The sequence below is a fragment of the Diorhabda carinulata genome, chromosome 2 (assembly GCF_026250575.1).
Source record: "Diorhabda carinulata isolate Delta chromosome 2, icDioCari1.1, whole genome shotgun sequence".
NCBI lineage: Eukaryota > Metazoa > Arthropoda > Insecta > Coleoptera > Chrysomelidae > Diorhabda > Diorhabda carinulata.
This window is the reverse complement of record NC_079461.1, coordinates 34,118,882-34,136,608: the sequence shown is the minus strand read 5'-3', so window position 1 is coordinate 34,136,608 and position 17,727 is coordinate 34,118,882. Positions and strand designations below refer to the sequence as shown.

The following is a 17,727-nucleotide window of genomic DNA, read 5'->3' as shown; positions in this document are numbered from 1 at the left end:
GTATAAATCACGTACAATTAAATAAAGTATTCTTAGTTTCCTCAAACAAAATATTTTTTACAATAATAGCCAATTTAAATTTTCATAAAATTATGGTAGTCAATTTTTTTATGTGTCCTATGTTGCCATTTGTAGTCCTATAATGATGCATAGTTTCTATTTGATTCTACCGTTTCTGCAATCCAATTGTTTTTCTTTGAGGTTCATTTTCATTATGGAGAAGAGCCGCAAGTCATATATCGAAATAGTAGGGAGGTTAATGAACGTACATGAACCAGAGATATAAACGTCAATATGCGCGAACGTACTAATAAGCTACCATTTTGATATTAGCTTCGGCGGCAAATTTGAAAACACGGTAATCTATAGGCTTTAAATGTTACTTTTGAAGAATAAAAATTATAATATTATAATACACGTTCAAGTTTGAACATTTTACACGTTTTCACAGCACACGACATCGTTATCACCAAAAAAAACTTAAAATGACAACTACAATTGTCATTTCGACCTAAAATTAATAATAAAAACACATAACATAATATTTGTGAAAATCTGATTATTTTGACACATCTGCGCCATAATTTCATAACAAACACTTGACAACGCTGTAACTTATAAAAAAATTAAAATGTTGGTTTCTCGGCGTTCTTCGAAATTTGGATGCGCGAAAGTATATTTGGTTGCATATGTAAAGGATGATGACGCGCGTTTAGTTGCATATATTGAAGCCACAATAACCTAGCAAATGTTTTTTCACAATACATGATTTTTATGTGTAAGAAATATTTGATTATTCAATAATTGCCTTCCCACTTGAAAAACTAGTTGTTAAAATAAGTTTTAGAAGTTATGATGTGTGCGATATCATTTAACATGAATAACCAATTTGCACTTCCGTTGTATATGAAATAACCGACGTATTATTTTATATGAGTTAGATTTAATTTTTATTTTAATGTTCCGAGAGCATCGTTGCCAGTTTTTTTTGGCGTTAAAAAATGTGCAGTAGTTGCTATGTCCTTGTTTTACTCAATTTAAATATAATATTAATTAATTATTCATTATTTATAATTATTTTTATATACTAAAAAAACTATTAGTATGAAAGTAATTTGAAAAATAATCAAATTTACTGTGAGGTTTGACTTTGTAATTTTATACGAGGTTCAAGTTTTTGTGTGTATTGTGGAAAGTTTTTTATAAGGACCGAACTAAAAAAAAAGTATAAGTATAAAGAAACTAAATTTTTATTTAATAATTTAAATACAACTTAATTACAAACATATTTCTAACTAACTTTGACACCATTAGATTAATTTATTGTTCCGATTCAAGTATTAGAAATTGTACAAACACAACAACTGGGAAACCAAAAAATATCTGTATATAGTTGATTTCCGGCGCCTTCGAGCGCCACTAATCTCTTCTGAACATATTTTTGTTCACATCTGGAAGTATATCCATCTGGTAAACTGCAAATACCATCACATGTTTGGGAACTGAAATTAAAAAACAAAATATTTGCTGTTTGTTGATTTCACCGACACTTATGTATTAAATACTTACACACAAGTTTCACTTTTGACTAGTTGTGTTACCCTATTATCGACTTCGGCCATATTGACAACATACATCCAGTTTCCTTTATTATTGAGAGCCGCTCTGGGTGTTATATATTGAGTCCGCACCTGGCACAACGTCTGCTGTCGACCAGGTAAACTTTGTCTTTTTTTACGGTGGAAATTAGTACTCGTTTTGTTAGAATAACGTTCTATTACTGGCATTCTTATCATCTTTAATGACCTTTTAAACCTCCGATGGTTTTGCTGCAAAGCTCTGAAAAATTATTAATAAACTATTTAATATATCGTATAATTATTACATATTTAATGTTTTTTGGTTCAATTTAATTCAATTGTGACTAATTAACATCGCATTACGAGGATGGTCACAGAAGAACCTGGAAAACCTTTGACCACCTCGCCATTTTTTCAAGTCTGCGAACAGAGAATAATCCGAGGAGGTTAAATCTGGTGAATAGGGTGCATGAAGTACCAATTCAAACTTTAATTCATTAATTTCGGTCATTGCAATAACGTATGTGTGACCTGGTGCATTGTCTTGTTGAAACAACACTTTCTTCTTAGCTAAATACGGCAGTTTTTGCTTGATTTCTTCACTCAAACGTTGCAATAAGTTGGCATAATACTTGGAGTTGATAGTTTTTCTTTTTTCAAAATAGTCTATGAAAATTATCACATCCCAAATCGCCATGAGATTACCTGCAGGTGGAACGGTCTTTGTCTTCTTTGATACCGGTTTTCCCTTTTCAGTCCATTGATTTGATTCTTCTTTTTGTTTCATCCATAGCAATATCTGTGAAACTTTGTCAAACACTCGATGGAAACATCTTCACGACGTTGCTTTTGTTCCATCGTGAGTACTTTGAATCCACAATCATCCATTGGATTTTCTTCAACGTTTCTGGAGTCATCGACTGCGATGCTGGTTTTTGCAGGTCGTACCCAATATTTTACGCTTGAAAACGAAGAATCACTCTCACCCAGAGTAGACTTCAGCTTTTATATTGGTTCGGCTAAAACGTTTCAAATAAAACGATGACAAATTTTTTCATTGTTTACAAACAAACTTGAATCATATTCTGTATAGATTGTGGTGTTTTTCGAGCAACTACCGCCATCTCTAGGTCGAACCAAGTACTTCTAGGACCACTCTCGTATAGTTACAAAAAAAAAACGAATTCAAATGAAAATAATGGTAATTCAAGTTTATATTCCAGATAATCATTAATTTGATGATATGATAAGTTTCGGTCATGAATTGATTATGCATTAATCATCGATAAATGAATTTACTATATGCTACGTTGCCAAATTTAATTCAAAACCTTGAATACTGCACCTTTTCCATAAGTTATTGTATTGTCCATATTGGGACGGTTCTAGTGCTTGCTGGTACGGTTGGTAATAAGTAGGTTTGTTCGGGGTATTATATTTGTATCCCTCATTATAATCCTGATATCCGGTAAAATTTTGATTGACGTACACGTTTGGTTGAATATTGTAACTAACTCCGTTATCCTGAAAAGGAACTTGCGGCTTTGGTATGTGGATAGGTTCTGGATATCCTCCTGGATTATGTCCGATGTTTGGAGGTTGGTAATTGGGCGGGCCGTAAACGGGACTCACAGTTGGGTAGAAATATGATGAAAAATCTTCTTGACTTTCTGACGTAAATAGAGTTGAATGATCATATCGCCATTTTTTCACAAGGTAATTAATCAATTCTCTGAAAAATAAATATTTCATTGGACTTCATTCAATACCTGTCTCATTCAATTTATTAAGTTACCCAGGATAATGGTCGGGATATTCACAGTACGTCAATCCCGGTCTGGCACATTGAGGTGTTTTCCCTGGAGGAGCAGGTAGAAACTTACAAGGTTCCGCGCCATATAATGGTGAACAGACGGATTGACATAATATCACCAAGTTAGAAAACCATATAATCTGCAAAAAGGAAAATACGGCATAAGCTTGGGCTTATAATGTACGAGACACATAAAAAAGTTAAAGTTAAAGCTTCAACGACGTAAGACACTGTCCCTTATTGAAGATGATCTTTTTGAGCGAGCTAGAGCTAGAGAAGTTGATTCCACTAGGCGAAAACTGTCTCAATTCTATTGATAGTTATATTGGAAAGTAACTGAATGATTGCTGTACTTGTTGCCAATAAATATGTCCCTGAAAGTTGATTTGGTGTAGTATAGTGTATGGACTCTTCTGAGTGTAACCGTCGAAACTTATCTCTAAGTTATTGTAAGTAGTATCGACCTTTTAGGCTACAGAATTAGTCGGTTTCCATTCCAAACTTATCAATACGTTTGCATTTTTTTTCCAATTAACACTTTCCATCAGCAATGTCCTCATTTGTATAACTATTTAATGCACTGGTGTTCAAATTGAACAAACGTCTATTTCTAATCAAAAAGTGGTGCAGGTGCGCAGCTGTCGAAAATGTTTTGGACATTCACTTTGGCGCTGCCACTTGGCTCAACTCCACAGACACTCCAAGACCTTAAACTGACTCTGGTTATCTATCAAGTATGACCAAATACAAAAAGACCTTGAATTTCTGCCAATCAGCATACCAGATACTCCAAAAACTTAAGCAGACTTCAAATGTCTATCGAGAACGCTTAAATTCCTAATAACCATCTCCACAGACACTCCAAGAACAGACCAGAGCTGTAAAAATTTGAGGGGCTAAAACTAATAAGAAATTATAACGTTTAATATTAATTTTCCCCGTAATCATTTTTATTTTCAACATAATGTCGTTTCAAGTCTAACCTTTTTAACCCTTCCAAATTATAGTTCTCTCTTTTGCAAATGAAATTTTGAGGTTAGAGAACAGGAGAAAGTCGCTGGAGGCCAGATCTGCTGAATACGGTGGTTGGTCAATCAATTCGAAGGGCAATTCTTGAATTTTAGCGTTATGGTACACAGTAAATTGTTCTGATTGAAAAGCACTTTCCTTTTCTTCAAATATAATCGATTTTTGCTTTTTAAATAACACCATACCATAATTTTGACAAATAACTGTCAATATTTGCTCAGTAAAACATGTAAAACATGTAAAAAACATGTTTTTTTAATTTTTTATAAACTATTAATAATTTTTAAGAATAAAAATGAATCAAGTAAAGCGTGTTACATTAGATATATAATAGAAAATAATCCGAGAGGGCTAAATCTGGCGAATGAGGTAGCAATTAATCTTAAATTCATTAATTTTGGTTATTATTTTAACGGATGTGTGAGTTGGTGCATAGTTTGATGAAATACCACTTTCTTTTTAGCCAAATTCGGCCGTTTTTGCTTGATATATTTCGCTAAAACTTTACAATAAGTTTGCATGCTACTCGCCGTTGATAGTTTTTCCTTTTCTTAAGAAAATCAATGAAAATTATCCCACGCGATTACAATATGATGATGGTCTCAGAAAGGGGGCTAAATCAGGCGAATAGGGTGCTTGAGATAGAAATTCAAACTTCAATTACTTAATTATACAATAGTCGTGGATAGAAATGGTTAAATATATTACATTTGCGTTATTCTAAGTGCCATTGTTCATTTTTTCATACATAATTTTCTGTTTTATTGTTAATTTATTTAATCTCACGGTTATAATTACTACAGAGATAGCAAAAAATTCGGACTTAATCGCAGCACTTGATTAATAAAACTTATTTTGAGAATTTATATTCTGAAGGTTATCTATGTCGATTGTGAACTGAAATTACATTTTTTTAAACGAGAATTTTGTTGCCAACACTTCAGTTCATGATAATAGACTTTGTTCAGAGAGAAAAGGATGTGAAAATGAATGCGTGACGCATAAAATTAGTTTTTATTTAACGAAGTAATTCTGATTCAAGACGAATAATTTAGATGAAGTGGAAAATAGCCATATTCACTCACAGCAATTTCTAATTCGTTATAACTGCAAAAAATTGTTAATATCAAGATATTTCGTGAAACAATCAGATAAACTTCCTAACCTCAAATTTTATCTAATATTTTGTACGTAGTTTAACAATGAAAAAAACAAAGTTTTACGAAAGTCAGTTGATCTGTTACGCCAAAAGTAACTGGATTGCAACTTACATGCAATAAAACGGCACAAAATCCATAATATCAAGATATTTCGTGAAACAATCAGATAAACTTCCTAACCTCAAATTCTATCTAATATTTTGTACGTAGTTTAAGAATTAAAAAAACGAAGTTTTACGAAAGTCAGTTGATCTGTTACGCCAAAAGTAACTGGATTGCAACTTGCATGCAATAAAAACGGCACAAAATTCTTAATATCAAGATCTTTCGTGAAACAATCAGATAAACTTCCTAACCTCAAATTCTATCTAATATTTTGTACCTAGTTTAACAATGAAAAAAACAAAGTTTTACGAAAGTCAGTTGATCTGTTACGCCAAAAGTAACTGGATTGCAACTTGCATGCAATAAAAACGGCACAAAATTCTTAATATCAAGATCTTTCGTGAAACAATCAGATAAACTTCCTAACCTCAAATTCTATCTAATATTTTGTACCTAGTTTAACAATGAAAAAAACAAAGTTTTACGAAAGTCAGTTGATCTGTTACGCCAAAAGTAACTGGATTGCAACTTACATGCAATAAAACGGCACAAAATCCATAATATCAAGATATTTCGTGAAACAATCAGATAAACTTCCTAACCTCAAATTATATCTAATATTTTGTACGTAGTTTAAGAATTAAAAAAACGAAGTTTTACGAAAGTCAGTTGATCTGTTACGCCAAAAGTAACTGGATTGCAACTTGCATGCAATAAAACGGCACAAAATCCATAATATCAAGATATTTCGTGAAACAATCAGATAAACTTCCTAACCTCAAATTCTATCTAATATTTTGTACGTAGTTTAAGAATGAAAAAAACGAAGTTTTACGAAAGTCAGTTGATCTGTTACGCCAAAAGTAACTGGATTGCAACTTGCATGCAATAAAACGGCACAAAATCCATAATATCAAGATATTTCGTGAAACAATCAGATAAACTTCCTAACCTCAAATTCTATCTAATATTTTGTACGTAGTTTAAGAATGAAAAAAACGAAGTTTTACGAAAGTCAGTTGATCTGTTACGCCAAAAGTAACTGGATTGCAACTTGCATGCAATAAAAACGGCACAAAATTCTTAATATCAAGATCTTTCGTGAAACAATCAGATAAACTTCCTAACCTCAAATTCTATCTAATATTTTGTACGTAGTTTAAGAATGAAAAAAACGAAGTTTTACGAAAGTCAGTTGATCTGTTACGCCAAAAGTAACTGGATTGCAACTTGCATGCAATAAAAGCGGCACAAAATCCATAATATCAAGATATTTCGTGAAACAATCAGATAAACTTCCTAACCTCAAATTTTATCTAATATTTTGTACGTAGTTTAAGAATGAAAAAAACGAAGTTTTACGAAAGTCAGTTGATCTGTTACGCCAAAAGTAACTGGATTGCAACTTGCATGCAATAAAACGGCACAAAATCCATAATATCAAGATATTTCGTGAAACAATCAGATAAACTTCCTAACCTCAAATTCTATCTAATATTTTGTACGTAGTTTAAGAATTAAAAAAACGAAGTTTTACGAAAGTCAGTTGATCTGTTACGCCAAAAGTAACTGGATTGCAACTTACATGCAATAAAACGGCACAAAATCCATAATATCAAGATATTTCGTGAAACAATCAGATAAACTTCCTAACCTCAAATTTTATCTAATATTTTGTACGTAGTTTAAGAATGAAAAAAACGAAGTTTTACGAAAGTCAGTTGATCTGTTACGCCAAAAGTAACTGGATTGCAACTTGCATGCAATAAAACGGCACAAAATCCATAATATCAAGATATTTCGTGAAACAATCAGATAAACTTCCTAACCTCAAATTCTATCTAATATTTTGTACGTAGTTTAAGAATTAAAAAAACGAAGTTTTACGAAAGTCAGTTGATCTGTTACGCCAAAAGTAACTGGATTGCAACTTGCATGCAATAAAACGGCACAAAATCCATAATATCAAGATATTTCGTGAAACAATCAGATAAACTTCCTAACCTCAAATTATATCTAATATTTTGTACGTAGTTTAAGAATGAAAAAAACGAAGTTTTACGAAAGTCAGTTGATCTGTTACGCCAAAAGTAACTGGATTGCAACTTGCATGCAATAAAACGGCACAAAATCCATAATATCAAGATATTTCGTGAAACAATCAGATAAACTTCCTAACCTCAAATTCTATCTAATATTTTGTACGTAGTTTAAGAATGAAAAAAACGAAGTTTTACGAAAGTCAGTTGATCTGTTACGCCAAAAGTAACTGGATTGCAACTTGCATGCAATAAAACGGCACAAAATCCATAATATCAAGATATTTCGTGAAACAATCAGATAAACTTCCTAACCTCAAATTCTATCTAATATTTTGTACGTAGTTTAAGAATTAAAAAAACGAAGTTTTACGAAAGTCAGTTGATCTGTTACGCCAAAAGTAACTGGATTGCAACTTACATGCAATAAAACGGCACAAAATCCATAATATCAAGATATTTCGTGAAACAATCAGATAAACTTCCTAACCTCAAATTATATCTAATATTTTGTACGTAGTTTAAGAATTAAAAAAACGAAGTTTTACGAAAGTCAGTTGATCTGTTACGCCAAAAGTAACTGGATTGCAACTTGCATGCAATAAAACGGCACAAAATCGATAATATCAAGATCTTGCAAGAAACAATCATCTGCGCATGCTTTTGATCAATAAATATTGCGTCTTGCACTGCATTGCACGTTTTATTGCACCATATCAAGCGGCATTTAAGTTTAATGAAAGAATTTTACCTCGTATGCATAAATTGCGAAATCCTGTGTACATTATTTTTTGTATATAAAAAATTGAGATCGGAAATAGTAATCGACAAGCCGTTTTTCAATAAAAAAATAGTTGTGAGTACAGAATTCCAAATTCCATTGTAAATATGATAATTTAATAAAATCTGTGAACTTAATCGCGTATTGTCCTTGAAAGAACGGTGAAAGTTTCAAAGAAATGAACCAAAAATGAAGCATTAGTAATCATCGAACAGGATAGTTTTATTAGTAGAAAGCTCATAAATTTTAGTTACGCAAATAACAACATCATTATTTCATATTAAAATTCATTAATATGATTATTGTCCGAATCGGATATCGTCCTCGTTATTTTAGTTAAACTTCGATCGAAATATTGCACTAAATATCAAATTAGTAAAATTCAATAATTTACAACCAAACTGAACAAGTTTGGCAATGACACAAGACACGAGTCACGCGTGATCTGTCAAAAACAGTGTTGCCAAAAAGATACCAGCAAAAAATCACTCGTTATTAGAGAAACACGGGATGAGAAAGAAACATACAGAAATCGTACAGACTAGAAACCAGATGTAGGTATTTAAATAGAAATTTAAGCAGTAAGGAAAATTGCCAGACTGTTAAGGAATAGTAGTGGAACGACCAGAAACACGATAATCCATACAGCTAGCCTTAAAAACAAAGGCATATTAAACTGTTACTGTCCTGGGTACTTAGACATTATGAACTGGAAGAGAATTCTAAAGCAGATGGGCTTGCAAAAAGTCGGATCAAGATTGAGGAAGCTGAATAGATAGATAAACTGTGGATGTAGTGGTTAAAGATAAAAAAACATAGGAATCATAGCCAAACCAAGATGAAACACTTAATCTAGAAGACCACTGGACATTATTGACCCAAAATTCCAGAAATGGAGATTGACAAATGACAATTATAGCAAATAGTGTAGAGGAGAAGAAGAATTGATTCGAGCATCTTCTCGAAAAACGACCTCAAATGCTGGATGACGACATAGTAAATTGTCTCGAAGAAATAGCAAACTTAGATAAAGGAAAAAACTCCATCTTGGATTAAAACAGCTTAAAAATAAGATATGAAGGATAAAAAGAGAAAAACAATGGACCTCAGGCTTTCGACTGACACATGGCCAATCTAGTTGCTCATACTAACCTATACAAAGTTCGTAATAAAGTATTAAATTTGTTTTTTATTCACAATGAGGTCTTTTTTGTGTAAAAAATATAATAATACATAAATTAGAAGCTTCGGTAATTATTAGTTAAACTCCACAGGATGTTCCAGGAGTCGACGCAAAAAATACGAGAATGAGTAAATGAAGTGAAAATAATGCTGTGACATGAAAAATTTTCTCATACGACCCCTCGTTTTTGAGTTATAAGTCTTTAAAGACGCGAAATCAAAACTTAGAATTGAAGCTTCGGTAATTATTAGTTAAACTCCACAGGATATTCCAGGACTCGACGCAAAAAATACGAGAATGAGTAAATGAAGTGAAAATAATGCTGTGACATGAAAAATTTTCTCATACGACCCCTCGTTTTTGAGTTATAAGTCTTTAAAGACGCGAAATCAAAACTTAGAATTGAAGCTTCGGTAATTATTAGTTAAATTCTACAGGATGTTTCAGGACTCGACGCAAAAAATACGAGAATAAGTAAATGAAGTGAAAATAATGCTGTGACATAAAAAATTTTCTCATATGACCCCTCGTTTTTGAATTATAAGTCTTTAAAGACGCGAAATCAAAACTTAGAATTGAAGCTTCAAAATTATTAGTTAAATTCTACAGGATGTTTCAGGACTCGACGCAAAAAATACGAGAATGAGTAAATGAAGTGAAAATAATACTGTGACATAAAAAATTTTCTCATACGACCCCTCGTTTTTGAGTTATAGGTCTTTAAAGACGCGAAATCAAAATTTAGAATTGAAGCTTCGGTAATTATTAGTTAAACTCCACAGGATATTCCAGGACTCGACGCAAAAAATACGAGAATGAGTAAATGAAGTGAAAATAATACTGTGACATAAAAAATTTTCTCATACGATCCCTCGTTTTTGAATTATAAGTCTTTAAAGACGCGAAATCAAAATTTAGAATTGAAGCTTCGGTAATTATTAGTTAAACTCCACAGGATGTTTCAGGACTCGACGCAAAAAATACGAGAATGAGTAAATGAAGTGAAAATAATGCTGTGACATAAAAAATTTTCTCATACGACTCCTTGTTTTTGAGTTATAGGTCTTTAAAGACGCGAAATCAAAACTTAGAATTGAAGCTTCGATAATTATTAGTTAAATTCTACAGGATGTTCCAGGACTCGACGCATAAAATACGAGAATGAGTAAATGAAGTGAAAATAATGCTGTGACATAAAAAATTTTCTCATACGACTCCTTGTTTTTGAGTTATAGGTCTTTAAAGACGCGAAATCAAAACTTAGAATTGAAGCTTCGATAATTATTAGTTAAATTCTACAGGATGTTCCAGGACTCGACGCATAAAATACGAGAATGAGTAAATGAAGTGAAAATAATGCTGTGACATAAAAAATTTTCTCATACGACTCCTTGTTTTTGAGTTATAGGTCTTTAAAGACGCGAAATCAAAACTTAGAATTGAAGCTTCGGTAATTATTAGTTAAACTCCACAGGATATTCCAGGACTCGACGCAAAAAATACGAGAATGAGTAAATGAAGTGAAAATAATGCTGTGACATAAAAAATTTTCTCATACGACTCCTTGTTTTTGAGTTATAGGTCTTTAAAGACGCGAAATCAAAACTTAGAATTGAAGCTTCGGTAATTATTAGTTAAACTCCACAGGATATTCCAGGACTCGACGCAAAAAATACGAGAATGAGTAAATGAAGTGAAAATAATGCTGTGACATAAAAAATTTTCTCATACGACTCCTTATTTTTGAGTTATAGGTCTTTAAAGACGCGAAATCAAAACTTAGAATTGAAGCTTCGGTAATTATTAGTTAAACTCCACAGGATATTCCAGGACTCGACGCAAAAAATACGAGAATGCGTAAATGAAGTGAAAATAATACTGTGACATAAAAAATTTTCTCATATGACCCCTCGTTTTTGAATTATAAGTCTTTAAAGATGCGAAATCAAAATTTAGAATTGAAGCTTCGGTAATTATTAGTTAAACTCCACAGGATATTCCAGGACTCGACGCAAAAAATACGAGAATGAGTAAATGAAGTGAAAATAATGCTGTGACATGAAAAATTTTCTCATACGACCTCCCGTTTTTGAGTTATAAGTCTTTAAAGATATGTTATGTAATGTATGTATGATATGTAATGTTATACATTACAACATTATGAATTTTTAATGGATGTACATGTAAAAGTGAAGAATTCTACACTACTATCTTAAGGCTAGGGACGGCTCATGCCCAATTGTTAACATATATTCTTCAAAATGATTTTCCGTCCATGTTATGTGATATTCCTCTAAATATTCGCATAAACATATGATTAATAACATTTTTTCTAATAAGTGGATTGGTTGGGCAGGTCCATTTGCATGACCACCACGCTCCACTGGAATAACTACAATGAATTCATTTTTTGGGGATGTCTTAAAGGCTTGACCTTTCCAGACTGTACCTTTCCAGATAATGATGCATTCTAAGAAGAACTACCATTTCTGCAGTTTCTCGAAGGAGTCGTCAATCATGCTTATCGTCCTTTTCTTTTTTGCTTCGTGTTTCTTCTGTTTTGACAGTTTTGACAGTTGTGTGTGACAGGCTGTCATATTATTTACATTCGAATCTTTCAAAGAAGTAAGAAATAACAAATAAATTATTAATATTAATTTTTTTAAAGTTTTATTGTCGTCAAAATTATTGTAAAATTAGTTTTTTATGTGGAGTGCTATTGAAAATTTAGAAAGCTTTTAATAATTCGTCTCTTATTGATTCTTTTTCGTTACAAATTTGTGATTTACATAAATATGTTGAAAATACTGTAATTTGTAGGGATATTTGTACTAGGGTAAGTTAAGTTCAATGGAATTTCCTCTTTACATAATTTTTTTAACCAAAATTTCAATTGTCAAATTTAGAGAAAAGTAAAGGTAGAAGAAAGTGATTTTTAATTGTTTCTATTGTACCTTCTACGCAATTATAAAGTATTGGAATCAGGTGTTTTCTCGCGAGTAAGTGTAGAATACATAATATAAACTTTCGCGCACAGTTTGACATAGTTAACTATAACATTAAATGAATATACAAAATTTATTAGGCGCCTGATGGGTACTAAGTATAAAGCGTGAATAAATTCCACCAAAAATTAGAGGAAGTATTTTTTTTTTTAAATAACACTTTCTTATACTTATAGCACAAATAATTGAAAAGTCTCGTTATCAAACGAACATTTTATGATTATTTACAACCAGAAAGTGTATTTAAATCAAGGAAATATAGTTTTCGAAACGTGAAGGTTCAAAATAGTGCTACAAACTTATCAAATATTGTCATAAGTTTACGAAAATCAACTGCAAAAGTCCAATAAGTATAATACGAGGATGGTAGCAGCCCAACAAAGAAAACACAAGAATTTTGAAAAAAATATATTCATTTTCAACGTAATTTCCTTTTAGCTCCATATATACTTTTCCCAGCGATGTTTTATAACTTAGTTACTCTTTTTATAATAAGAATCTTCAAGCTCCTCAACATAGCCATTAACTGCCGACATCTTCTCTTCATTGTTGGGAAATATTTAACCACCAAGCCATTTTTTCAAGTCTGGGAACATAAACTAATCCGAGGGGGCTAAATCCGGCCATTGCAATAACGGATGTGTGAGCTGCTTGATGAAACAACACTTTCTTGTTGTACCACACTTTTTGAAACGCCTACTTTGTCTGCTAGCTCGCAAACTTTTAGTCTGCGATCATTCTGGACCGTTTTGTGGACGTGCCTTGGTGGTGGATGTGATGGAAAGTTGATGGCAAAGATTAGAACGATAGCCATGTAGAAAAACTTACTTTGAGAGACTTAAGCTGTACTGTACTGACTGAAGAATTGGGCATCAACGTGCCAAAATTTCAGAATCTTTCAGGGAGTGAACGCGCGTCTATGAAGTGGAGGAACAAAGAAAAAAACGCGCCAGTTAATGCGAAGGTTATGTCAGGGTAGTAGGTGTTTCGGGACATGATAGGGTTAATTCTCTCACTGAGCAACGAACTGTGAACGCGCAGTATCATAATAACGTCGCAATAAACACGGCGAATGATTAAATTGACGCTATATTTCAATTCGTAGTGCGACATCGCTTCAAAGCCACAAAAAATCGCTTACAGCTCGATTTACGATGAGAACGTTGAACCCATTGGGCTAAGAAACACCGAATACCCTCCTTATAACCCCGATTTGTCTCCACTATTATTTATTTGGTACATTGAAAAAGGCATTTTCGATTCGAAAGCAATGCGGAGGTAGCATCCTTAATATTTAAGTTACTACAAACATTTAATTAGATTGTCCGTGAACGTGCATGTCTCTGGATCGTATAAGAGCACTTAACATCGTTCCATCATCTCGCTTTGGCTTTGGCTTTGGCTATTCCTATCCATAAACGTTTTCTGAAGCTTCAAACGATATTTCTTCAGAATACAAATTAAAGAGTAAAGAAGATAGAAACCTCAGGACAAATTCTTGCATCTAATCATGTCACTTTTCCTCTGGATACTTCCCAAATGGAAAATTGGTTTTCAAACCACTTCACTTTTATCTAAAATCTGCCATGTGATATATTTGAACTACTGAAATCTTACTTGAACACAAAAAATGTACAATGGAATGTGCTAAACTAAAACTAATTCATGCTGGCGTACCTCGAGGAAGTTTTGTACTTCACATCTTACAGATTGCACTGGATAGAATAAAAAATTAGCAAAAACTATGGAGAATGAAAACAAATGAGAGTAATTCAGTTCACATAACCTCACAAATAGATCGGTGAAGAATCGAAAGGAAAGTGCTTCGAATGATAGCGAATCGTGTCAAAGTTCTCGCCAAGAAACTAATGGAAGTGAGTTCTGAAATGAGGATTTGGCTTAATTAGGTCAAAATAAATCGGAAATGAAGAATGAAATTTTTTGATATCTCGCTTTGTTTTCGAGATATCGATACTTAAACTTATAATCGAACGGTAGTTCAAATTTCGCTTTATTGAACAGATGGCGTTCAATACTTCGTTTCAAACTAATATTTTATCACCTCAAATTCGATATGAATCTTGTAATTCGATAAAAAAAGATTTTTTATTCAATTTTTATATTATTTACCCCGATACTTCAAAATTATATTGAAAAAAACAGATTTTTATACCAAAATGAGCTATTTTTGACATAATTGCTAAGTTTGGGGAGAGTACGATTTCCATGGCACAGTGATTTAACGGATTTGGTTTATATAAGCCAAAATAAATCGAAAATAAAGAATGAACTTTTTTGATATGTCGCTTCGTTTTCGAGATATCGATACTTAAACTTATAATCGAACGGTAGTTCAAAATTCGCTTTATTGAACAGATGGCGTTCAATACTTCGTTTCAAACTAATATTTTATCACCTCAAATTCGATATGAATCTTGTAATTCGATAAAAAAAGATTTTTTATTCAATTTTTATATTATTTACCCCGATACTTCAAAATTATATTGAAAAAAACAGATTTTTATACCAAAATGAGCCATTTTTGACATAATTGCTAAGTTTGGGGAGAGTACGATTTCCATGGCACAGTGATTTAACGGATTTGGTTTATATAAGCCAAAATAAATCGAAAATAAAGAATGAACTTTTTTGATATGTCGCTTTGTTTTCGAGATATCGATACTTAAACTTATAATCGAACGGTAGTTCAAATTTCGCTTTATTGAACAGATGGCGTTCAATACTTCGTTTCAAACTAATATTTTATCACTTCAAATTCGATATGAATCTTGTAATTTGATAAAAAAAGATTTTTTATTCAATTTTTATATTATTTACCCTGATACTTCAAAATTATATTGAAAAAAACAGATTTTGATAACTTTTATCACTCTGTGTTGAATATAAATTAACATACGATAAATACGAAGAATTGTCGGTTGTTTTTATAAAATAAAAAAAAAATAATAATAATAAAATAAAACTAAAATAATCCTTACGCGAAAAAGAAAATTTTTTAGACAATTTTGGCTGTAAAAACCGATTTTTGAACTTTTTATACTCAAAGTGCACCACGAGAAGGTTAGGTTAGGTTAGGTAAAGTTAGGTTAGGTTAGGTTGATATATACAAATATTAAATAGAAATAAATTTTTCCAACTTCAAGTATCGATATCTCGAAAACGAAGCGAGATATCGAAAAATTTTATTCTTCATTTTCAACTTATTTTGGTTCGATTTACAAAATGGCATAGTCAAATCGTACTCATGTCCAGGTTTAAATAGATTAACTATAAAAATTAATCAAAATGGTGTAAACAATTATAGTCTTGGGGTTTTTTTTATAATTATCAATAAGTTGAAGTTGGCGACTCAGGTCCTCAGATCTAATTTTAATAATATATCTACTGGAAACAAATTCAAATATGAACTTTCTAATGAATTATCGACTTACCGCTTTGAATTCTGTTTTAAACCTCATGCTGACTTATTTCCTATCGTCATCCACCACACATTATTACACCACTAACAAATTGAACTCGCCACAATTTTTTTCTATGTCTGGTTTGTGTCTGTCTATCGGAATCAGTTAGGACATAGTGTAAATACCGAGTAAACGAGAAACTACTTTAGACAACGGGGGTCATACCCACGAACGTTCGAAAGTGACAGGTGAATGGGTTATAGAGTTAACCATTCTTCCTTTATATACCAGTCGATACATTTGCATTCGGATTAAGTGGGTATTTAAAAAAAAAACATATATATGCAGCTCTGTACGAAAATTTTTATAAATCGGTAAAGTTTATTCGTTGTATGATAAATGATGTTTTATACTGTATACTACCAACGTTCTACCACAGAGAGATCTTCCTTACGGGGCCTAGTTACTGAGATATAGGGTGTGCAAAGTTTTAAATCAAAAATTTGCCATAAATCAAAATCGCGATTAAATTTTTTTTTTCAAATTTGGTGACAAATATGCGCCGACAGCGCGCCACTGGTTAAATTTTTCCAAAGTTTGTTTATGTCAAAATATTACTTTATTAAGGAGCATATTGGTCACTAAATTTGACAAGAAAATTTAAAGGCGTTCTTGATTTGTGGCAAATTTTTTATTTAAAATTTTGAACACCCTATATCTCAGCAACTAAATCCCGTAAGGAAGATCTCTCTGTGGTAGAGCGTTGTCGGTCGAATATAGAAACACCCTGTATATAAATAATAGGTTGTACAGGATCATAATTTTCGTTGTATACAAGATATTAAAAAGCATGTACCGAAACTTTAAACTCGTTTTTCTGAAAACAATATTTTTTAAATCGGCGGCAGCATGGATCAAAGAGTTGTTTAATAATTTCTTTAGATTTAGAACTAGAAGTTTTAATTTTAATCTATTTATATTGGAAAATAATTTCACAGAAAATACAATGAAAAAATTGACTCAAAATTCGACATTTCTTTTATAATATGTTTCCTTTTGTATTTTTATTTCTGTTTCATCTTTACACAGGTTCATAGAGAAATTATAACATTACCAATTATAAAACTTCACTTATTTTAGAACTTTCTAGACTATTCTAAAAATTTCTAGAACTTATTTGAGCATTCCTAATCGATCATAAGAAATTGCACTCGTTTTTGAACTTTCCAGATCATTTGGGAAGTTTCTAGTACTTTCTAGAACATTCTAGATCGATTACAATAGTTTACACTCATTTTAGAACTTTCTAGACCATACTAGAGATTTCTAGAACTTATTTGAGCATTCCTAATCGATCATAAGAAATTGCACTCGTTTTTGAACTTTCCAGATCATTTGGGAAGTTTCTAGTACTTTCTAGAACATTCTAGATCGATTAAAATAGTTTACATCTATTTTAGAACTTTCTATACTATTCTAAAGATTTATAGAACTTATTTGGACATTCCTAATCGATCATAATAAATTGCATTCGTTTGGGAACTTTCCAGATCATTTGGGAAGTTTCTAGTACTTTCTAGAACATTCTAGATCGATTACAATAGTTTACA

At 31.8% G+C, this 17,727-nt stretch overlaps 1 protein-coding gene across 1 annotated transcript; it reads right to left on the bottom strand.

Annotated features, from left to right (window-relative positions):
* Positions 1-1,234: 1,234 nt before the first annotated feature.
* On the bottom strand, positions 1,235-16,376 carry LOC130903632 (protein spaetzle 5-like). The gene is made up of 5 exons (XM_057815857.1): positions 16,148-16,376; positions 3,376-3,533; positions 2,926-3,312; positions 1,570-1,839; positions 1,235-1,502 (listed from the first exon to the last, which is right to left on the bottom strand). Exons 1-5 carry the CDS (start codon positions 16,172-16,174, stop codon positions 1,334-1,336), a joined length of 1,011 nt encoding a protein of 336 aa, XP_057671840.1. The 5' UTR covers positions 16,175-16,376; the 3' UTR covers positions 1,235-1,333.
* Between the last annotated feature and the right edge of the window lie 1,351 nt (positions 16,377-17,727).